This window comes from Lepidochelys olivacea (assembly GCF_965140295.1).
Source record: "Lepidochelys olivacea isolate rLepOli2 genome assembly, chromosome: 6".
NCBI lineage: Eukaryota > Metazoa > Chordata > Testudines > Cheloniidae > Lepidochelys > Lepidochelys olivacea.
The window spans coordinates 14273005-14295998 of NC_140416.1; the positions used below are offsets into that span (position 1 = coordinate 14273005).

The following is a 22994-nucleotide window of genomic DNA, read 5'->3' on the forward strand; positions in this document are numbered from 1 at the left end:
CAAGACTGAGAGAAACAGATCAAACCAGGGCCATCAGATGATGTTTGTGTGAACTTTCTGACTAACAGTAAGTCCATCACTTTCTGCATTTTCTCTTGGGATGGGCTGACTTTAATCTGAACTAGTTGTAGTTTATACATGTGGGTGGTGAGACCTGGCAGAATGGGGCCCATGGGGATGTTTACACAGCAACTGAGAGGTGTAATTCCCGGTGCAGGTAGACATATGTGCATGAGCTGTGTTTGTGCTCCCGCCTCAAAGTAGCAGCGTGGGCAGTGGCTTGAGCTAGCTACCCGGGCATGTATCCAGGAGGTCGGGCGGGATTTTACTTGCGCGTCTAGCCTGTGTTGCCCCCACACTGATATTTTTAGGCCCTTGTTCAAGTAGAGCTGAATGTCACATCTGTCTGTCTGCCCAAGATGGGACCAGCACCCCGCAGTTGCTGTGTAGACGCACCGTGTGTCAGAAATTACTGCTGCTCCACCTCATCTTGCTCTGATATCCAAAATACCCATGAGGTTCTCTCAAGCTAACACTGGATCTCAGGATGCAGGGCCTGATATTCCAGGACTGTATTTTCTGGGTTTATATTTTGAAATGTTAATTAAATTAGGGTATCCCACCTCTATTTTCAAATCCAGTTGGATGACAAATACTATTACCATAGCCCCATCTTCCTAAAAACTCTCCTGGCTTTACGAACATTGGCTAAGCTGCACCACGCCCCTGTGAGTTAAATCAGTAGGATTATCTCTATTTTACAGATGTGGACACAGGCACAAAGAATCATTTGTGAGAGAGAAACACTGAGGAGTTATGAGCCCCAGTGATCTTCTCCCACCACTTCTTTCCTCTACATGGGAATAATTGTTGTTATACACAATTAATGATTAACACCAAGACTTTACATTGCATTTTAGCTTCTCTCTTGGTGCCCAGTGATGGGAAACCAAAGCAGCAGAATCAGTGACCTGCTCTTACGAGCCCTTGACAACCTTTCTCAGGAAGACTTGAAAAAATTTAAAGACAAACTATCACATTCTGACTTTGAGAGGAAAGGTACCATCCCCTGGGGTCGGCTGGAGAATGCCGACAGGATAGATACGAAGAACCTCCTGATGGAATTCTATGGTGGAGAGGCTGCCGTAGATGTGACCATAGAGGTTTTCACTCAGATCGATCTCCGAGATTCTGCTGCAAAACTCAGAGAAGAAAGAGAGAAAGGTAAGAGACATAAAGTTACTGTAAAACCTGGGAGTCTGCCCCAACAATCTCCCCCAGGGAAGCAGCAGCAGGAGCAGAAGGAGAAAGAGGGTGATGGCAGGAATGACAAATTCTAAATCCCAGCAGGAAGCCTGGGGGACTCAGAGCAGAGATGCCCACAGTGGGCCAGATTCTTTCACCTGCTCCACTCCCTTTTCACCACTCACCTGGCACAAGGGGAGCAGAGTCAGCCTTTAACTCTCCCTCTGAGGATATCCCCAGTGTGAAGGAGTCCCCAGTGGGTGTAGAGCCAACAGACTGGTGCAGAGGGAGTGTCATGGACAGGGAGAGGTGGGGAGGAGGAGTAACCGAAATGCATCCCCAGCTCGGAGGTCATTCCTTGGTGACCATTAGCAGCTAGTGCAAGTAAGAACAGCCCCCAGGCTGCTCTAACCTGTGCCAGAGCTGGGACAGAGAACTGGGGATTTGTAAATGGTAACTGATCACAGCAGAGTATGTTATCCCCAAACAGCTGGTTGACAACATGAGACATTCCTGGGGTTCCAGGCAGGATCTTTATTATCTCCAAGGCTATCTTTTAACTAAAGAAACAAATTCAGTGCAATACAAACAGACAAGGAACCAGCAATCCTGCAGTTCCAAAGGCTCCAGATCACTTTGCAGCGTCTCACAAAAGTGTAAGAGCCAGTGGGGAGCCACTCTTTAGTGGAGCAATGTTAGAATCCACGTGCTCTGTGATGGAGCTAAACTCAACCCTGTTACAGTCATTCCTGTTCCACTTCCCTGCACCCCACGGTGACAGAGCAGCTCAGCTGGGTTGGTTCTGCCCGGGGTCCCTGGGATGGAACGCTCCAGGGCTGGCAGCGGGGCTCTCCCTAGAGGCCTTTGGCATTCACACCCTTGGAGAGTCTCCCAGGGGACAGTTTAGCAGCCTCCAGAGCGCAATGCACGGGGCAGTTACTTGCTTTAGACTTGCTTTAGAGCTCTGTCAGACAGGGACTGTCATGTTCTGTGTACGCACAGGACCTAGTACAATGGGCCCCTGATTGGGGCTCTAGATCCTACCATAACTCAGTAATAAAATAATAATTATTGAGGGGTGGGGAAAGGGTACTTTGTTCCCTGAAGTTAGTAACAGATGCTTGGCAAAAGGAGTGGCAATATTATGCAAATATTTCTGGCTGCCTATGCAATTTTTAATCCAGTCAGCATTCTATCAATAACTGAATCTAGTGAAAAGCTCGGAGTTCTTGGGGGGACGGTGGACAGGGGTTGCCCCACATGGAGGTTATCCCAAATGAGGAAATTCCGTCTGACTGTCCTCAGTGTCTGTCTTAGATCCCTAGGTTTTAAAGGCTCTCCTGAGCCACCTAGCCCATCCCTGAATGAAGGCAGAATTGTCCTTCCCATGGACCCTTTAGTTGTTTCACCTAATCTGTGTGAGAACATGAGTGTTTGTAAGGCATTCCCTCTCCCCACGAATGCTCCTGAATTGACTCTTTGTCCCAATGCCAATTGTTCTGTGTTTCTCTGACCATGTGGCCGGCTCATCATGTAAAGTGCATACTAGTCATCAGTAGAACCAGGCAGGGGGAGGTCCGAGAAACTGAGCTCCCTTCACAGTATTCCCCAAAATGAACTTTGTACACTGACAGCTGGTAGCCATGCTCTCCTTGGTGATTACTTCATTAACACAGGATGAAATTGCATCGTTTGGCCACTTGCTGCCTCCGTACGGAACAGAAACGCACTTGCATTGAAATACACTGTAGCTTCTTACACTGTTATTTAAATGCAATTTCCCTTTCAGGGTTTCATCAGAGTCAAAACCCATCAGAGTTGTCGGCAAAAGGTATGTGATGGCTACCCAGGATGTTACCTAAGGACAGCGGTTCCTGCTTATGCAGCTGGATACGTTCCCAGATCTATTGCTGTGAAACAAACAGGAACAGTTTGCATGGGAACAAAATCTGTTAAGTGCCTTTCCAGGTGACACCATTAGCACAGAGCGACCTGTCACTTCTCCAGAACAGCGAACACCATGAAACTGAAGTAACGCTACCTATTCCCAAAGGCCATATTGTAAAGATTTTGATGGTGACTGTGGCAATGGCCCTGGAGGTGAGGAGCATTCCCTAGGATTTAATGGGCAGCAGCCAGCATCAATCCCCCGGAAATGCCTTTGTGCTGATGGTGCTGCTGAGGTCCAATCCTGTTCCCTTCCACAAAGGGGAGAGACAAATAGCCAAGAGAAAATGACGCTGGTCTCTGATGCTGATGTTCCCGTGCAGCTTCCCTGCTGCCGAGTTACAGGGGCAGCAAGTGTGTTGATCAGCCCCCCGAGACCCAGCAAACTTTTACCAATGTCGGACTAAGGCGTGACTTGGTCTCAGGCTGACAGCAGTGCTGGGACAGATGGAGTTGTCTTGGCCAGCTGAGCCAGACTTTCCTTAGATAAAAGAAAAGGAGTACTTGTGGCACCTTAGAGACTAACCAATTTATTTGAGCATGAGCTTTCGTGAGCTACAGCTCACTTCATGGGATGCATACCATGGAAACTGCAGAAGACATATTTTCAAATTTGTGCTGGAAATGGCCCAACTTGATGATCACTTTAGATAAGCTATTACCAGCAGGACAGTGGGGTGGGAGGAGGTATTGTTTCATGGTCTCTGTGTGTATATAATGTCTTCTGCAGTTTCCACGGTATGCATCCGATGAAGTGAGCTGTAGCTCACGAAAGCTCATGCTCAGATAAATTGGTTAGTCTCTAAGGTGCCACAAGTCCTCCTTTTCTTTTTGCGAATACAGACTAACACGGCTGTTACTCTGAAACCTTTCCTTAGATAAAAGAAACACGGAGGGGAAGGCAAATGACAGGATTGGGGGGGACGGGACGCAGGGTGACATCAGGAGCCTCAGGCTCACATCCTGGGTAGTGTTCAGGATTTAGCCAAAGGGCAGTGATATCCATACTCCTGCTGAGACCTCACCGGTGCTGAGCAGAGCAGGACAGTTGCCTCCCTTGTCTTACATAGGACACTCCTGTTAATACACCCCAGAATATTAACCTTTTTCACAACAGCATCACACAGTTGATTCATTTTCAATTTGTGATACACTATAACCCCCAAATCTTTTCAGCGATACAACTGCCTAGCCAGTTATTCCCCATTTTGTATTTGTGCATTTGATTTTTCCTTCATAAGTGTAGTACTTTGCACTTCTCTTTATTGAATGTCATGTTATTGATTTTTTACAAATTCTCCAATTTATAAAGGTCCTTTTGAATTCTAAACCTGTCCTCCAAAGTGCTTGTAACCCCTCCCAGCTTGGTGTCATCCACAAATTGTATAAGTATATTCTCCACTCACCATCAAAGTCGTTAATGAAAATACTGACTAGTACTAGACCAAGATTGACTGTTGAGAGACCCCATTAGAATGCCCTCCCATTTGGACAGCAATCTATTGATAACTACTCTTTGAATGCATTTTTTTAATCTGTTGTGCACCCACCTTATAGTAAATTCACCTTGACCACATTTCCCTATTTTGCTTATGAGAATGTCATGTGGGACTGTGTCTCAAGCCTTATTAAAATCAAGATAAGTGATATTTATGGCTCCCCCCAATCCTGTAGGCTAATAACCCTGTCAAAGAAGGAAATTAGGTTAGTCTGGCATGATTTGTTCTTGAAAAATCCACATTGGCTTTTACTTATTACCCTATTATGCTCTAAGTGCTCACATATTGAGTGTTTAATAATTTGTTCCAATATCTTTCCATGCATTGAAGTTAGGCTGCCTGGTCTATAATTCCCCAGGTTGTCTTTGTTCCATCATTAAAAAGATATTTGCCCTTCTCCAATCCACTGGGACCTCATCTGTCCTCCATGAGTTCTCAGAGATAGTGGTTCAGAGATTGCTTCATCTAGTTCCTTAAGTATCCTAAGGTGAATTTTTAGGCCCTGCTGACTTGAATGCATCTAATTTATCGAAGAAGTCTTTACCCTGCTCGTTCCCTATTCTGGCTTTGGGGTCTTCCCTCTTGTTGTTAATAATAATTGTGTTTCCGTCTGGTCACAATTAACATTTTTAGTGAACACTGAAGCAAAATAGGCATTAAACATCTCATCCTTCTAGGTATCATCCATTATTAGATCTCCTTCCCTGCTAAGCGGTGGACCTATGCTTTTCTTTGTCCTTCTCTTGCTCCTATTGTATTTGTAGAACCTTTTATTGCCTTCTATGCCCTTTGCTAGGTGTAACTCATTTTGTGCCTTACTTAACCTTTCTGATTTTGTCCCTACATCTTTGTGCAATTCTTTTGTACTCATCTGAAGCAATTTGTCTGTCTTTCCACGCTTTGTGTCATGGTGGATCCCAGGAGGTGATGGGAATCCCAGCCATGATGGGAAAGTTCGCTCCTTCTATTTCATGTGTTCTTCTGTTCCATTTAGTGACCCCCAGACAAACTGTGTACAAAATGGGGCGGCAGCCTCATGCCATTACAACAAACTGATCAAAATAATTTGGTGATTTCAATTATAAACATTTTTCCTATTTCTAGAATCTCTTGGCTCATTGTCATGCCAACCTATGACTTTACCAGGAGCTTTGCAGACCCCTCAGTATTGTTTTTCTAGCTTAAATGATCCAGTTTGTGTCAGTTGTTTTACAAATAATTTTATATAATGGGCTGAGTGGGACTTTTATTACCTTGGGCAACTTCCAGTACACACGTGTGCAAAATGTCCCTCTGGGTCAGTACTGAGTGAATGTACTAGCCTGGTGGTGGAGGACACTCTGCTGTAGGGGCACTGTGTCTTAAGTGAGGAAGGTAACTGGAGGTTCTCCATTGTCGTAATTAAAGATCCCGTGATGTTCTCTCTTGTAAACCCATGTGTCCTAACAAATTCTAGTTTATGAAGTTACATTCTTTCTACCTAAATTCCCAGTATTGTTTCAACTGCATATGATATTCTCCTCCACTTGTGACCTACCTTGCTGAGTAGTGTTGCTGTGCTCTGTCAAACAGTAGCCGGGTTTCACCAGAGGGGTGGCTGCATTTCACTGGGGATAAAGTGATGCCTACAGTCTTTACTCAAATGAATAATTTCAGTGGGAGGCCGTATTTGAGTAAGGGCTGCAGGATCTCACCCATAGTTAAGTGATTTCAGGATCCTTTTTGAAGAAGGTTTCATTATAAATGTGAAGAACCATTATTGTTGTTACAGTAGGACTATTTTAAGAGATTAGTCTGAGATTAGTCTGTCTGTTTTCTGAACTTTCAGTTCAATATTTCTAATGTCTCATGTTCCTGATACAGGTTACAAGAAGAAGTATAAAGAAGATATTAAAAAGAAATACAAGCTAATAAAAGATATGAACAGTCGTTTTGGTGACAATATGATTCTAAACAGAAGATACACAAACCTCACTATTGTAGACAGACCTCGTCAGGCAAAGGAGAGAGAACATGAAATAATGGCTGTAGGATGGAGACATGCAGAAATCATGACTGAACGAGCTAGTTCTGCAATTACACTGGCCACCCTATATAAACCTGATAAAGATGGACAAACACCACAAGTCGTTGTGCTCCTGGGAGCTGCAGGGATTGGGAAAACAATGACTGCAAGAAAGATCATGTATGATTGGGCAGCTGGGGAACTTTATAAGGAAAAGTTTGATTATGTTTTCTACATAAACTGTAGGCAAATGAACCTTCTTAACGAGCAGGGAAGTGTGGCTGACATGATTTTTAAAAATTGGCTTAATACAAAAGCACCAGTTAACCACATTCTGGTGAAGCCAGAAAAACTCATGTTTATAATAGATGGGTTTGATGAACTGAGATTTTCCTTTGATCAGCCTAAAGATAATCTGTGCACTGATCTCTGGGAGAAGAAGTCAATGGAAATCATCCTGAGCAGTTTATTTAGGAGAACAGTTGTTCCTGAATCCTACCTGATGATCACTACAAGGCCAGCTGCTCTGGAAAAACTCGGGCAGTGTTTGGAGTGTTCACGTTATGCAGAGATCCTGGGGTTTTCTGAAGCTGAGAGGGAGGAATATTTCCACAAGTTCTTTGGAAATGAGAGAGAAGCAAGACAAGCTTTACGATTTGTGAAAGCAAATGAAATTCTTTTCACCATGTGCTTTGTCCCCTTTGTATGTTGGATCATCTGCACGGTTCTGAAACAAGAGCTTGAAAAAGGTGAGAATCTGACACAAACTTCAAAAACGGTCACTGGAGTGTATATGCTTTACCTTTCCAGTTTAGTCAAGCCTCTCAGCAACAATACGAAGCAACACTTACATGGAAATCTGAGGGGACTTTGCTCCTTGGCTGCTGATGGAATCTGGAAGCAAAAGATACTGTTTGAGGAAGAAGAAATCAAGAAGTTTGGCTTAGATCAAGAAAACTCTCTCCCCCTTTTTTTGAATGAGAATATTTTTCAAAAAGAAACTGACTGTGAATGTCTCTACAGCTTCATTCACTTAAGTTTTCAGGAGTTTTTCGCAGCTATGTTATATGTCCTAGAGGAAGATGAAACAACAACAGCTTCAGGAATTCCCAAGAAAGATGTGAAAACTTTGTTAGAAAACTATGGAAACTCTAAAAATTATTTAATGTTAACAGTGCGATTCCTGTTTGGGCTCTTAAATGAAGAAAGAATGAAGGACCTGCAGAAAAAAATTGGGTGTAAATTTTCACCTAAAATTAAGGCAGATTTACTGAAGTGGGTTCAAGTAAACCAACAAACAGATTTAACCTTGCCCTGTGTTCATGAGGGGATTTATCAAAGTTATCAGCTTGAGTTGTTTCACTGTGTGTATGAGATGTATGAAGAAGATTTTGCAGTTAATGCATTGGATCACTTCACTGAACTGAAGTTAAATCACAGTAAATTTACTCAGATGGATCAAAGGGCTCTTTCATTCTGTGTAAAGCATTGTCGTAATCTGGAGTCACTTTGTATGTATGACTGTACATTTAGCTTAGAAGACCATGAGGAAGAACTCCCTAGACGACAAAAGTGGCTACATAAGTAAGTACTATCTGAGCTGAAAAATCTGTAATTTCTTTAACAGATTAAATGTTGTTTTCCCTGTGTCTTGATAACTAATAATTGGCTGAATGACCTACCTGAGAACAAGTCTACTGTTATTGTAAGCTAATGGTACAGTTATCAGACTACCGAAAAAAAATGACCTTTTTTTAAAAAAATCATGATTGTTTGGTCTGCTCTGCCCTCTCAATGACTGAAATGTTTGCTGTACTGTTTTGTGTACAGATCTGAACAGGGTGAGACAAAAGAGCGGGGGAGGGAAGCCTGCTTTGTGTCAACGGTTGTACAAGGAAGGTTGAGAGCTGCTCACTGAGACCTTCCATGATGAGGAAATCACTAGGAAACAAAACATGCTTCCACATGCCCGGTGTACAACTAAGGCACCTTTATAGTGGTAAAACTGCATCCACCTTAGGGATTGTACTGGTTAGAACATTTTGGTAAAAATTTGTCTCCTAACCAAAATATTTATAACAGTACTAAAACCGTGTGTTGATCAGGCCTCAACTGAAAATCAGCATGTAGTTTTACTGTGCTATTGTGTGTAGAAGGCAGTGTGTTTGAACAGTTCGCTGATATTAAAATAAAAATTCAGAACAAAACCAAAACTTGAAATTTCCCACAAAATTCTGAGTTTCAACCAGCTCTAGCTGCAACCAGAAGACGGGTGTTGTCGCCACCTGACTACGCTGCAGTGCTCTAAAATAACAAAGAACAATTGTTTTCGCTAGAACTCTTCGCCACAATTTGCTGCATGTGGATAAAACTAAAATGACCATTTAAAAAAATCAGTTTTACATAGGATCTGAAAAATATTTCAGAAGTTTCTTCCTATCAGTATAATTGGATTTTAACAAACAAAAAAGTGCATTCAATAATTGGTGGTGTGTCTCGGTGTTGGTATTAACAACTGCTTGGCAGGTCTCCAAAAACCATCCTAACCCGACCTACCATGTCTCGCACATCTTGCAAGACTGTCACATGTTTCCACATAACCAGTGCAACGTCATGCATGGGAGTGTGGAGTTTTTTTGTTTTTTTCTGGATGAGCGAAGATGCCACAATACCCAGGAGCTTAGTAGATGGTGCATTGAGGCTAAAGGCCTGTAAATTCTAATCCCAGCTGTTTTCTTGGCTGCTCTTGATATTGCTCTGCCTTTTTCATCCCTTATTAACATAGGCCTCAAAACCATGCCTTAGGGGAGGTATAACTATCACTCACCCATTTTACAGCTAAGATAATGGAGAGATTGGTAAGTTCACTTCAACAGAGCTGAGGATAGAACCCAGGCCTCTAATAGCATGGATCTAAGGCTCATCCATTTTGGCACCCTGCCTATAAGGTGAAAAGAGCCAAAATATCTCTGTGTGTAATCCACAGTCAGATTTCAGAGTAGCAGCCGTGTTAGTCAGACAGAGTGGCTCTTTGTTCTTGTCTAGTGACTAGATCGTACAGCGAGCGGTTCAGGGATCTCTAATAGCCTCTGTTTTCACGGGAGTGTCCTTTAAATCAATTGACAGATGCTCATGTTTTGAGGTTGAGAGCCCAGGACCACTCCCTGCAGATCACGGCCGGCCAAATCAGGCAGGGAACAAACCTGATCCTGGTCTCTCACATTTCAGGTCAGTGTCCTAACTACCCAGTTACAGAATCAGTCTCGCTCTCTCTGGCCCAATGAATATTTAAGGATTTGCACAAAGTGGAATAGCTCCAACAGAGAAAAAACCACTAACCGTGGGGTTATGAGCTATTCTGGGATGAGCTCGCTCTCTCTCCCTCTCCCCACAGGTATTAAGGAAAGTTTGTTGAACATTCTCTAACCCAGTTCTACTGAAGACAACCCAAGCAGGAGGGTTGTTGCAATGACTCTGCTGTCTCTAACCAGCAGAGCTTAGATTCCTCCCAGAGCAAGGAAGAGAACCCAGCCTAACAATCCTGAAACCCAACAGCCTAGTGCTGGGGATTAAACACTATTCCCCACTAATAAGGATGTTGGTGGCCCCAGAATGAATTGAGATTGGTCAGTTCCAGGCCCCACCTCACAAACTCACCACCATGTGTTGCACTAACTAGTAAATGATCACGTTTAGTCTAATGAGCCAAAGTTAGGAAGCAGGAGTCATGTGCACCGGCTGCCCGGCCATTGTCAACTGTGTTGCAGGATTCACAGCAGAGGTGAGTTTTCAGGGGGGATTTGAAGGAGGCTATTGCAGAGGAGTAATGGACTTATGACATGTTCCTCCCTGGCATCAGGGACAGCAGGGGAGAAAGCATGAAAATATTATGGACTAATGGGTAATGAAAGCTGGCGTGGTCGGCAAAGTAGAGGCAGAGGTTGACATCTTGATAGTGTACTACAGTTGACAGACAGGGCAAGGCTAAGCCATAAAGGGCTAAAGGGTAAAGATGAGTAACTTGTGTTCAATTCAGTGGAGAAGGGGTGGCTAGGTCACCAGGAACACATCTCCCCAAAACAGTGCTGCCTGAACTGGCTCCCTATTGACCAGAATCGAGTTCATAGAATCATAGAATCATAGAATATCAGGGTTGGAAGGGACCCCAGAAGGTCATCTAGTCCAACCCCCTGCTCGAAGCAGGACCAATCATCCCAGCCAGGGCTTTGTCAAGCCTGACCTTAAAAACCTCTAAGGAAGGAGATTCTACCACCTCCCTAGGTAACGCATTCCACTGTTTCACCACCCTCTTAGTGAAAAAGTTTTTCCTAATATCCAATCTAAACCTCCCCCACTGCAACTTGAGACCATTACTCCTCGTTCTGTCATCTGCTACCATTGAGAACAGTCTAGAGCCATCCTCTTTGGAACCCCCTTTCAGGTAGTTGAAAGCAGCTATCAAATCCCCCCTCATTCTTCTCTTCTGCAGGCTAAACAATCCCAGCTCCCTCAGCCTCTCCTCATAAGTCATGTGTTCCAGACCCCTAATCATTTTTGTTGCCCTTCGCTGGACTCTCTCCAATTTATCCACACCCTTCTTGAAGTGTGGGGTCCAAAACTGGACACAGTACTCCAGATGAGGCCTCACCAATGTCAAATAGAGGGGAACGATCACATCCCTCGATCTGCTCGCTATGCCCCTACTTATACATCCCAAAATGCCATTGGCCTTCTTGGCATCAAGGGCACACTGCTGACTCATATTGAGCTTCTCGTCCACTGTCACCCCTAGGTCCTTTTCCGCAGAACTGCTGCCTAGCCATTCGGTCCCTAGTCTGTAGCTGTGCATTGGGTTCTTCCGTCCTAAGTGCAGGTCCCTGCACTTATCCTTATTGAACCTCATCAGATTTCTTTTGGCCCAATCCTCCAATTTGTCTAGGTCCTTCTGTATCCTATCCCTCCCCTCCAGCGTATCTACCACTGCTCCCAGTTTAGTATCATCCGCAAATTTGCTGAGAGTGCAATCCACACCATCCTCCAGATCATTTATGAAGATATGGAACAAAACCGGCCCCAGGACCGACCCTTGGGGTACTCCACTTGATACCGGCTGCCAACTAGACATGGAGCCATTGATCACTACCCGTTGAGCCCGACAATCTAGCCAGCTTTCTACCCACCTTATAGTGCATTCATCCAGCCCACACTTCCTTAACTTGCTGACAAGAATACTGTGGGAGACCGTGTCAAAAGCTTTGCTAAAGTCAAGAAACAATACATCCACTGCTTTCCCTTCATCCACGGAACCAGTAATCTCATCATAAAAGGCGATTAGATTAGTCAGGCATGACCTTCCCTTGGTGAATCCATGCTGGCTGTTCCTGATCACTTTCCTCTCATGCAAGTGCTTCAGGATTGATTCTTTGAGGACCTGCTCCATGATTTTTCCAGGGACTGAGGTGAGGCTGACTGGCCTGTAGTTCCCAGGATCCTCCCTCTTCCCTTTTTTAAAGATTGGCACTACATTAGCCTTTTTCCAGTCATCCGGGACTTCCCCGGTTCGCCACGAGTTTTCAAAGATAATGGCCAATGGCTCTGCAATCACAGCCGCCAATTCCTTCAGCACTCTCGGATGCAACTCGTCCGGCCCCATGGACTTGTGCACGTCCAGCTTTTCTAAATAGTCCCTAACCACCTCTATCTCCACAGAGGGCTGGCCATCTCTTCCCCATTTTGTGATGCCCAGCGCAGCAGTCTGGGAGCTGACCTTGTTAGTGAAAACAGAGGCAAAAAAAGCATTGAGCACATTAGCTTTTTCCACATCCTCTGTCACTAGGTTGCCTCCCTCATTCAGTAAGGGGCCCACACTTTCCTTGGCTTTCTTCTTGTTGCCAACATACCTGAAGAAACCCTTCTTGTTACTCTTAACATCTCTGGCTAGCTGCAGCTCCAGGTGCGATTTGGCCCTCCTGATATCATTCCTACATGCCCGAGCAATATTTTTATACTCTTCCCTGGTCATATGTCCAACCTTCCACTTCTTGTAAGCTTCTTTTTTATGTTTAAGATCCGCTAGGATTTCACCATTAAGCCAAGCTGGTCGCCTGCCATATTTACTATTCTTTCGACTCATCGGGATGGTTTGTCCCTGTAACCTCAACAGGGATTCCTTGAAATACAGCCAGCTCTCCTGGACTCCTTTCCCCTTCAAGTTAGTCCCCCAGGGGATCCTGGCCATCCGTTCCCTGAGGGAGTCGAAGTCTGCTTTCCTGAAGTCCAGGGTCCGTATCCTGCTGCTTACCTTTCTTCCCTGCATCAGGATCCTGAACTCAACCAACTCATGGTCACTGCCTCCCAGATTCCCATCCACTTTTGCTTCCCCCACTAATTCTACCCAGTTTGTGAGCAGCAGGTCAAGAAAAGCGCCCCCCCTAGTTGGCTCCTCTAGCACTTGCACCAGGAAATTGTCCCCTACGCTTTCCAAAAACTTCCTGGATTGTCTATGCACCGCTGTATTGCTCTCCCAGCAGATATCAGGAAAATTAAAGTCACCCATGAGAATCAGGGCATGCGATCTAGTAGCTTCCGTGAGCTGCCGGAAGAAAGCCTCATCTACCTCATCCCCCTGGTCCGGTGGTCTATAGCAGACTCCCACCACTACATCACTCTTGTTGCACACACTTCTAAACTTAATCCAGAGACACTCAGGTTTTTCTGCAGTTTCGTACTGGAGCTCTGAGCAGTCATACTGCTCCCTTACATACAGTGCTACTCCCCCACCTTTTCTGCCCTGCCTGTCCTTCCTGAACAGTTTATAACCATCCATGACAGTACTCCAGTCATGTGAGTTATCCCACCAAGTCTCTGTTATTCCGATGACGTCATAGTTCCTTGACATCACCAGGACCTCCAGTTCTCCCTGCTTGTTTCCAAGGCTTTGTGCATTTGTATATAAGCACTTGAGATAACCTGTTGATCGCCCCTCATTCCCAGTATGAGGCAGGAGCCCTCCCCTCACAGACATTCCTGCCTGTGCTTCCTCCCGGTATCCCGCTTTCCCACTTATCTCAGGGCTTTGGTCTCCTTCCCCCGGTGAACCTAGTTTAAAGCCCTCCTCACTAGGTTAGCCAGCCTGCTGGCAAAGATGCTCTTCCCTCTCTTCGTAAGATGGAGCCCGTCTCTGCCCAGCACTCCTCCTTCATGGAACACCATCCCATGGTCAAAGAATCCAAAGCCTTCTCTCCGACACCACCTGCGTAGCCATTCGTTGACTTCCACGATTCAACGCTCCCTACCTAGGCCTTTTCCTTCCACGGGGAGGATGGACGAGAACACCACTTGCACCTCAAACTCCTTTATCCTTCTTCCTAGAGCCACATAGTCAGCAGTGATCCGCCCAAGGTGATTCTTGGCAGTATCATTGGTGCCCACGTGGAGAAGCAGGAAGGGGTAGCGATCCGAGGGCTTGATGAGTCTCGGCACTCTCTCCGTCACATCGCGAATCTTAGCCCCTGGCAAGCAGCAGACTTCTCGGTTTTCCCGGTCAGGGCGGCAGATAGATGACTCAGTCCCCCGGAGGAGAGAGTCCCCGACCACCACCACCCGCCTTCTCCTCTTGGGAGTGGTGGTCGTGGAACTCCCAACCTCAGGACAGCGCATCTCATGCCTTCCAACCAGCGGAGTCTCCTTCTGCTTTCTCGCCCCAGACATATCATCTGGTCCACTCTCCGCAACGATACCTGTGGAGAGAACATGAAACATGAGTTAAACGTGGTTGTGCTGACTCATGAACATGAGTTAAACGTGGTTGTGCTGACTCTTTTCAAAGCATTGCACGGTGCTGGCCCCAGCTGAGAGAGAGAAAGAGAGAGCTCCTGTCCCTCCATGACAGTGACTTGGCCTGGTGGCTTTGTTCCACAAGAAAAACCAATCTGTTGACAAGGAAGGAAAAGCTCATCTCTGCAGGAGATTCAGTTGTCTCAGCTGCGGTGCCACAACGGTGGAACTCACTGCCCAATGAGATAAGAATGGAACCCCTGCCCCCCCGCCCCCCCCCACACACACACTGCCTCAAAACTAAATACAAACCCTACGTCTCTGACTGAGTTTTCCCACAAGAATCAGCTCTCACCAGCACCATCACTTTATACATGTTCTTTAAAAATAACCCCAGTGATAACCATGCTCTTTCCTGCTGGAGGAGAGATGTCTTGTGGAAGGCACTGGGACACCACGGTGTTGGATGACCTTATAATAATCTGAGTCTTCAGCATAAATTTGACCGTCAAAGCCACATTTTGAATGAAATTCCCCAGTGTAAAGGTGTAAGTGGAGAAAAGGAGGGGCCAAGGATGTGTCATAAATATAAAGGGAAGGGTAACCACCTTTCTGTATACAGAACTATAAAATCCCTCCTGGCCAGAGGCAAAACCCTTTCACCTGTAAAGGGTTAAGAAGCTAAAATAACCTTGCTGGCACCTGACCAAAATGACCAATGAGGAGACAAGATACTTTCAAAGCTGGAGGTGGAGGGGAAGGGTCTGTCTGTCTGTGTGATGCTTTTGCCAGGAACAGATCAGGAATGCTCTTCATAACTCCTTAAATTAGTACATAATCTAGCTAGAAATGTGTTAGATTTCCTTTTGTTAAATGGCTGGTAAAATAAGCTGCGCTGGAAGGAATGGATATTCCTGTTTTTGTGTCTTTTTGTAACTTAAGGTTTTGCCTAGAAGGATTCTCTATGTTTGAATCTGATTACCCTGTAAGGTATTTACCATCCTGATTTTACAGAGGTGATTCTTTTACTTTTTCTTTAATTAACATTCTTCTTTAAAGAACCTGATTACTTTTTCATTGTTCTTAAGATCCAAGGCTTTGGGTCTGTGTTCACCTGTGCAAATTGGTGAGGATTTTTATCAAGCCCTTCCCCAGGAAAGGGGGTGTAGGGCTTGGGGGGATATTTTGGGGGGAAGACGTCTCCAAGTGGGCTCTTTCCCTGGTCTTTGTTTAACACACTTGGTGGTGGCAGCATAGGGTTCAAGGACAAGACAAAGTTTGTACCTTGAGGAAGTTTTTAATGTAAGCTGGTAAGAATAAGCTTAGGGGGTCTTTCATGCAGATCCCCACATCTGTACCCTAGAGTTCGGAGTGGGGAAGGAACCTTGACAGGAGCCCTGTGGGGTGCCAATGAAAGGTGGAGGGGGATGGGTGGATGCAGCACATGAAATACTGACTAGAGAGGTAGGAGGAGAAGCAGGAGAGAACAGACTCCTGAAAGTTGAGGGAAGAAGAGATTTCAAGAGGAGGAGAGTAGGCAAAGATGTTAAAGGCAGTGGAGAGGTTGAGGAGGTGGAGGACCGAATATAGAATCTGAACTCTGGTTAGGGTGAGGTTAATAAAAACTAAGATGGCAGCTTCAGTGGTGAGGAAGCCAGACTGGACAGGATGACAAAAGACAAGGGATTTGGCCTGCTCTCCTTTTACCCACCATCCCATCCTATCTTCTGATCTACCTTGTCCCTAATACCCTTCCATTCCTCATGTTTTCCCCTCTCAAACTCTGGTCCATTTCCTTGGTAACATATGTGTGATTTATTTGTCCCCATGATAAAAAATCCTTCCTGTGACCCCATTTGTCTCTCCTGTTATCACCCTGTCTCCCCAAGTCTTCTACAACTGCTGTTTAAGAAAGACCTGTTTATTAGAGCTGGGCAGATAATAATAAATATTTCACTCAATGAATGTTGCCTTTTTCACAAATTATCCAAACAATTTTATTTCTTTTAAATATTAATTTTTCTAAATTATTCATTTTGATTGGACACACAGGTCATAGATATTTTGGTTCTGTAAATCAATTAACATAAATACGAGAACCAGATTTCTAGTACGAATGCTCAGGATTACAAATACAACTTTTGCTTTCACAGGAATATTCTGTAATAGTGACTTAAACGTGTTGCTTCAACAACATTCCTGTCTGCAAATTCCCGTTGCTAGAATATTTGGAAAGCACAAAATAAAGATGTGTGAACACAGTGGAAATAAATTCACTTTAAAATTCATCAGAATATTCTTGAATTTTAGTTGTTTAATTATTCATCCGGCACTATTTCTTATACAGATGCTGCTTTAAAATTAACTTGCCATTTTACACATTCTGCTGTCAGGAACCAATGAGCTCCATTTCTGGTTCCTCCTGGGGATGTAATTTCACTAAGCATAAGCCCAATTATACAATATTGAGCAACAGTTGTCATACTTACGATTTTAAGCAAATACTTATATTAGGTTTTTAGCTTTGTGGGCAAATGAAAGACAGCATTCCTAGTTAAATAAACACGATAATTTCTATTGTATCTCCCGAAATCATACTGAAGTTACTGGCTGACACACAAGCATAAAAGCTCTGGAGACACTCCCGTTTGTCTGAGTAGTTAGAACTGGGTTTTAATATTCAGAGAATCCAAGTACCACAGGTTCACAAAATGAATGGATTAATCGTAGTCGCACGTATTCAATTTGGCTCCATGTACTTAAAATACATATCAAAGTACGAGCTGTAGTTTTGAGCGGGGGGTGTGTGTGTGTGTGTGGCTTACAACTAACTGTAACTGCAGAATAACCTGTATGCACTGTATCACACTGTCTAAGAGGCTATTTCAATGTTCAGGAAATAGAATTAAAATCTGCCTTCAGAGAACAACATAGAAAATTTCTCTTCTCTACTTTCTTTAAGGAAAAACCATCAGGATAAGCCAAAGCATTCGCCTATTTACCTGCTCTGTCAAGCACTGAAGGATCCAAACTGTAAATTAAAGAAACTAGAGTAAGTAACTATTCATGACTTTTTTTAAATCCTCTTCTTACTGCTGCTATCCCAGAAATTCTACAGCAGTACAGCTCTTCACTGTGGTTGGTATAGCGACCACATAGAATTGTGTAACTTTTGAGTATTATGTCTAAATTTGCAGTTAATACGTGTGGGTTTGGCTTAGTCAGCCTAATGCTGCAATGACAGTTAACCCAATTACCTTACCAACAGATGAGCCTGAGAGACAGAGGTAAGCAGTGTGGCCAGGGGATATTTTTGAGATCAGGAAAGACTCAGGAAGTGGAAAAGAGAAGCTGAGGCATTTTAATCTTAGATATTTCTAAGGTGCCTGTCACTACAGCTGGGTGAAATTTACATGGAGAATAGCTGATTTCGCAAATAATGCCGTTCCAGGTCAACTGAAACTGTTCACAAATTCAGGTTGAATCTGATGAATAGTTTTGACAGAATAAAAATGGGGGAAAAGTTTCCAAAAAAGTCAAAATAGTTAGTTTAGATGTTTTTGAAACAAAATTTCAAAATTTGTGTCAAATTGATGTTTTGTTAGGAATAATAAATAATAAATAAATAATAGGGTAATGAATACTCCCCGTGCAATCCGACAATGCCCCATGATGTCTCTGACAGCTCAGCCTACTGGCGCCATCGTGACAAGCCTCTCACTGAAGCTAGGCAGGAGATTTCATAATGTGAATGAATTAGCAAAAGGTGATGCAAAAATATCAACAGAAAATTGTTTCCGAGTTCCAGTCGGCTCTGCTACTTGTACCCCTGCTGCCTGCCAGCCCCAGAGCATGTGAAGGGAGACTGGCTGGTCTTTGCTCTGTCTGGCCCCAAACATCTCCCCCCCCACACTCAGGTTAACAATACCAGAAATACACTGTGACTACATCTGAATTTCAGCTTTAAAACAGAAATCTTGGTTTTATTTGGTCCCTTGCGGATTCTTCTGAAAATCACAAAAGGGAAAAGCAGCAGCTCGTGAACATTGCTCTGGTGCGTGTGCACGTACATTCGCACACATCGCACTGTGTGTTCACTGCCGCAGCAGCAACGTCCATACTGCTGAGATCTGCAAACAAGACCGCAGAGCAGGATAATTAACTAGTGAATGAACAGCCAGACAAGCGCTACCCTCTGCACTCCCGCACCTCCAAGTAATTCCATTTACTGTCCCATGGTTCTCATTGCTCCCATCCTCCGCCCGGGAAGCTGCACATGCCCAGGGCCTGCACAACAGGAGGTAGGGAAGAACTCCGAAGTCTCTGGGCTGCATGGAGTAGGGGCCCTGAGTGATATTCTCCCTCTGAGCCCAGAGCATGGCCATCTCAAGCTCCCAAAGAGCTACCTGCAAAGGAATGGCTAGTTCAGCTCCAGAACAAACCACAAAACAAGAACTGAAAACATAACAAAACTACTGAACAAATGAATAAAATCCAGCCCCTCATGTGCACAGACACCCACAGCTGTTGGTGCTTTTCAGGATACATTCTGGGCCTGCGGGCCCACAAGCAGCATGGCAGAGGGGCAGTGGGAGCTGCTGACCCCCATCACATCATCTGCAAGTGAGAGGATGTTGCCATTCACAACATATGTGTGGATTTTAGGGCAGGACGGAACCATTTAAAGGAGGCAATGCAGCAAACTAAAAATATGAAGTGAGAACATACACTGTAAGCCATAGACGTTATGCTCCTGGTTCAGGAAGTTGTGTTAAGAAGTATGGGTCGGATGCAACAAGCCACAGGCCTGCAGCACTTGCAGAGCATGCTGTTTGTGGACATAGGGTACCAGAGTGATAATGCTCACTTTGGCCTCTGTAGCTTAAGGAGTGATCTGCTGCCAGCTGAATGGGAAGCCTATACCATCCTGAGAGAGAGTGAGTCGTGACAGTCTAAAATAAAGGTGAGAAAGCCATGGACAACCATGGCTAAGGACTAGGGAATAGAAGTGCAGAAAATAATTAAATGGAACATCATTTTACTGTTTCCAGGCCCCAACGGCCTAAAGTAATTCCATGTTGGGGGGGAAAAAAAGGTGGTCTCCGAAAGGCAGAAGGCTTTGGCCAGCTGCCCCAGAGCTGAGAGCCAAACCTGACGTAGCCAGTGTGAGGCTATGAAGCTTATAGAGCCCTTGTCTCTTCTGAGATGTGCTGGTGTCTGTGTCTCAGGAGCTGGTATCAAGGTCCACAGGAGCATTCTTCTCCCGGAGGTAGAGAGAGCCCCCTTGCTAATAGTATCTATTCTATGGGCTATCAGCAGACGGCTGGTAGGTTCTTGTTCAGGGATGTGGCAAAGAGAGACCTCCCTCTGCCTGGTGCCCTCTGAGATGGGGCTCTCCAGGGAAATTCCAGCCTTTACTAGTGTATGATCAAGAGAGGGTGGGGGGGACTTTAGACTTGGCAAAGTGGAGCCATCCCTGAATCCTGAATGTTCAATACTAAGTCTACCATAGATGGTGGCTTATTGGCTGAGTCCTCAACTGAAAAGATGCAGCAAGAGAGAATAAAAGGCTCCTCCCATCCATAAAACTATAATATACCTTCCAGTGCATCACCATTGTCATTAATTCCCAGTGAGATTCTCCTCCCCCCACCACCCATCTTTCCTTTCCTCACTTATAATAAAGTTTCTTATTAGCAGACGCCCAAGTGTGTCTGCTCAGAGATGGAAAACACTCATATGTGGAATACGGGATCAATGAGAGCTACAGCTGCACGTGGATTGAAATCCACACAAGATCATGTGGTCCTCAGCATCCATTACTACAGCTCTGTGATTCCCCCCTCCCACCCCACCACCCCCAAATAAAAGAATCTTTCTAGAAACCCACGGAGGGGACTGGACAGACAGAAGTTCTCATTTTCCTCTCTGCTTGTCTCCTGCAGGTTTTGTGATTGCCATTTGACAGCTGCTTGCTGTGAGGATCTCTCCTCTCTTCTTGGTACCAAACAGACCTTGGTCGAGTTGCACCTGGCAGGAAACAGCCTGGGAGAATCAGGAATGCAGCTGCTGTGTGAGGGATTGAAGCATGCGAACTGCAAACTGCAGACTCTGAGGTGAGTATTTACTGTTTTTTTTTTCTGTAAAGGACTCCATGGAGTGTGAGGATGGTGTAAGATGTTGGCTGCAGGGGCATGAAGGGGGTGTCTACACTGCAAAAAAGACCCACAGCAGCGAAGTCTCAGATCCCGGATCAACTGATCCAGGCTCATACTACAGGACTAAAAATAACAGTGTAGATGTTCCTTCTCAGGCTGGAGCCTGGGCTCTAAGATCCACCCCCAGTTCTGGTTCCAGCCCAAGGAGGAACATCTACACTGCTATTTTTAGTTCTGTAGCACGAGCCCTGCAAGCCCAAGTCAGTTAACCCAGGCTCTGGGACTCACGGCAGTGCAGACACACCCAGAGAGGCTGAATGCTGAGTGTCCCTCCAGCCCCCGGTGTGTCAGTGGCTCCCAACAGTCCGCTAGCCGATGGTGTTCGGTAAATGGAATTTATAAATAAAGATGGGCACATACTGGAGCAGTAGTTCCAATCCCCCTGAATCTGAAGAATAAGTCGTTGTGTATAAATGATTCCTAATGTGTGCCTGGCATTTAAAACTAATGCAGAATCTTAATCACTTTGATAAAAGCCCCGTTTTATCATCGTTGTAATGATTTTTAAAATAATTTTAGACTTATTTTGATTTATAACTAATAAAAGCACAATGACCCTAAATGAGCCTGATGACCCTAAATCTCCCAGTCGTCCCTTATAGACACATTCCCATGCTGGGAGTGGTGTGCGTCTCAGGGGAACTGTGGGAGGGATTCTGGCTCAGAAAGGAAGAATTTTTCCTGTAACTCCTTCATGTGCCAAGGAGGGGGATTTGCCTGTAGCTAACCCCGCTTCAGGGGGTGCAGCATGTTCTTTTGTTTTACCCAGTCAGCTCTGCTGGCCATTACATACAGGTGTATTTTATCATGGCCCCTTTCTGCTCTTCCCTGCATCCTTTAGTTATTCTTCTGTCCCTAAGGTAGGGAAAGAAGAAGGAGACTGAGTTCATGGGGAGGCCCAGCACAGGACACAAGGACAGGGATGTGTCACCCCTTTTTGACTTGAGCATTTAGCCAAAATTTGGTGATGGATCCAGGCATCTTTGATGCAGTCTTGTTTATGAAGACTGCACATGGTCCCCTTTCCTCAAACACAGGAAGACTCAAACACGAGACACTAAAGCAGCTTGTAGGCCAGATCCAGCCTACGTTACTTATGTTTGAAACTTCTGGGGGATCTGAGCCCAGCTTCCTGCCTCCCATGTGTAAACAGGAATGCTAAATACCTGACAGCGTGGGGGATAAGAACTCCCACTGAGATGAATGGAGCAGTTCACACCTCTTGGAGCTATTGTTTCAGGCTGTTTTCATCTCCATGCTGTGTTCTCATTCAGCTGAGAACGTCTCACTGAGATGAATGGGCCACTTCACACCTCTCTGAGCCTACTATGCTGCTGATGGATGTGTAGAGCCCCTTCCTCATACACTAGGCCCACATTTGGGGTTCCTCACAGCCACACCACATAAGAACATAAGAACAGCAATACTGGGTCAGACCAAAGGTCCATCAAGCCCAGAATCCTGTCTTCTGACAGTGGCCAATGCCAGTGCTTCAGAGGGAATAAACAGGTCATCAAGTGATCCATCCCCTGTCGCCCATTCCCAGCTTCTGGCAAATAGAAGCTAGGCACTTCCCATGGCCCCTCCAAGCTCACCAAGAAAAAGTTTTGAACACTTTCACAGCTGAATTTCAGGATTCACCAGCCCACTGAAAATGCAGCCACGCTCTATCCTCACCTTCAGCTTAGCTGAACACACACTTCTGGCACACAGGCTAATGGACATAACAGATGCCCATAGAAGCACCTCAGTGTAAACTTCTCTTTTACAATCTCACTGCTGCCAATACCAAGGGTAAGATTTATTGCTGAGCTTCTAAGAGGGACAGCAAAGATCTCACATTCCAGCGAGAGGGTGGGGCTAAATGGATTTAAACGACCTTTATGCCTCCCAGATTCAGGGCTGCTCCAGATATTGGAATGGTTCCCTAGTGTAAACTAGAGCAGCTCTCGGATCCCCAGGCTGCTAATGGACAACTCTGCAGCTTGCAACAGATGAGAATCCCAATAGCTGGCAAAGCAGAGCAATTGTTCTAAAGGAAAAGTGACTTTGATTCTGGAATAGTGTGTCCATACAGGGAGCTATTCTGGTCAATGTCCTTGTATAGACAAGCCCTCAGTATCTAGTGTGACAGGGTCTGGCCAGATGGCTATAGGAGAGTAATAGAAGGCAGATATATTAGCCCCAGGCTAAGTAGGTCCCTTTTCCCTGGGTAAGGTGACAGAGAAGGTTCCAGAACAATCAGGAACCTTCTGGAGACAATTAAGACAGGCTGATTAGAACACCTGCAGCCAATCAAGAAGC

General features: G+C 45.0%; 1 protein-coding gene across 1 annotated transcript in view; it reads left to right on the forward strand.

Moving 5' to 3' along the window:
- LOC311522138 (NACHT, LRR and PYD domains-containing protein 3-like) overlaps positions 1-22994 on the forward strand; it is a 41130-nt gene continuing 18136 nt past the window's right edge. Inside the window, exons 1-6 of the mRNA XM_084631132.1 lie at positions 1-67; positions 921-1224; positions 3035-3076; positions 6555-8280; positions 17435-17524; positions 20418-20588. Of these exons, the coding sequence (XP_084487258.1) occupies positions 942-1224; positions 3035-3076; positions 6555-8280; positions 17435-17524; positions 20418-20588 (2312 nt within the window). The 5' untranslated portion in view covers positions 1-67; positions 921-941. The remainder of the gene's footprint in view (positions 68-920; positions 1225-3034; positions 3077-6554; positions 8281-17434; positions 17525-20417; positions 20589-22994) is intronic.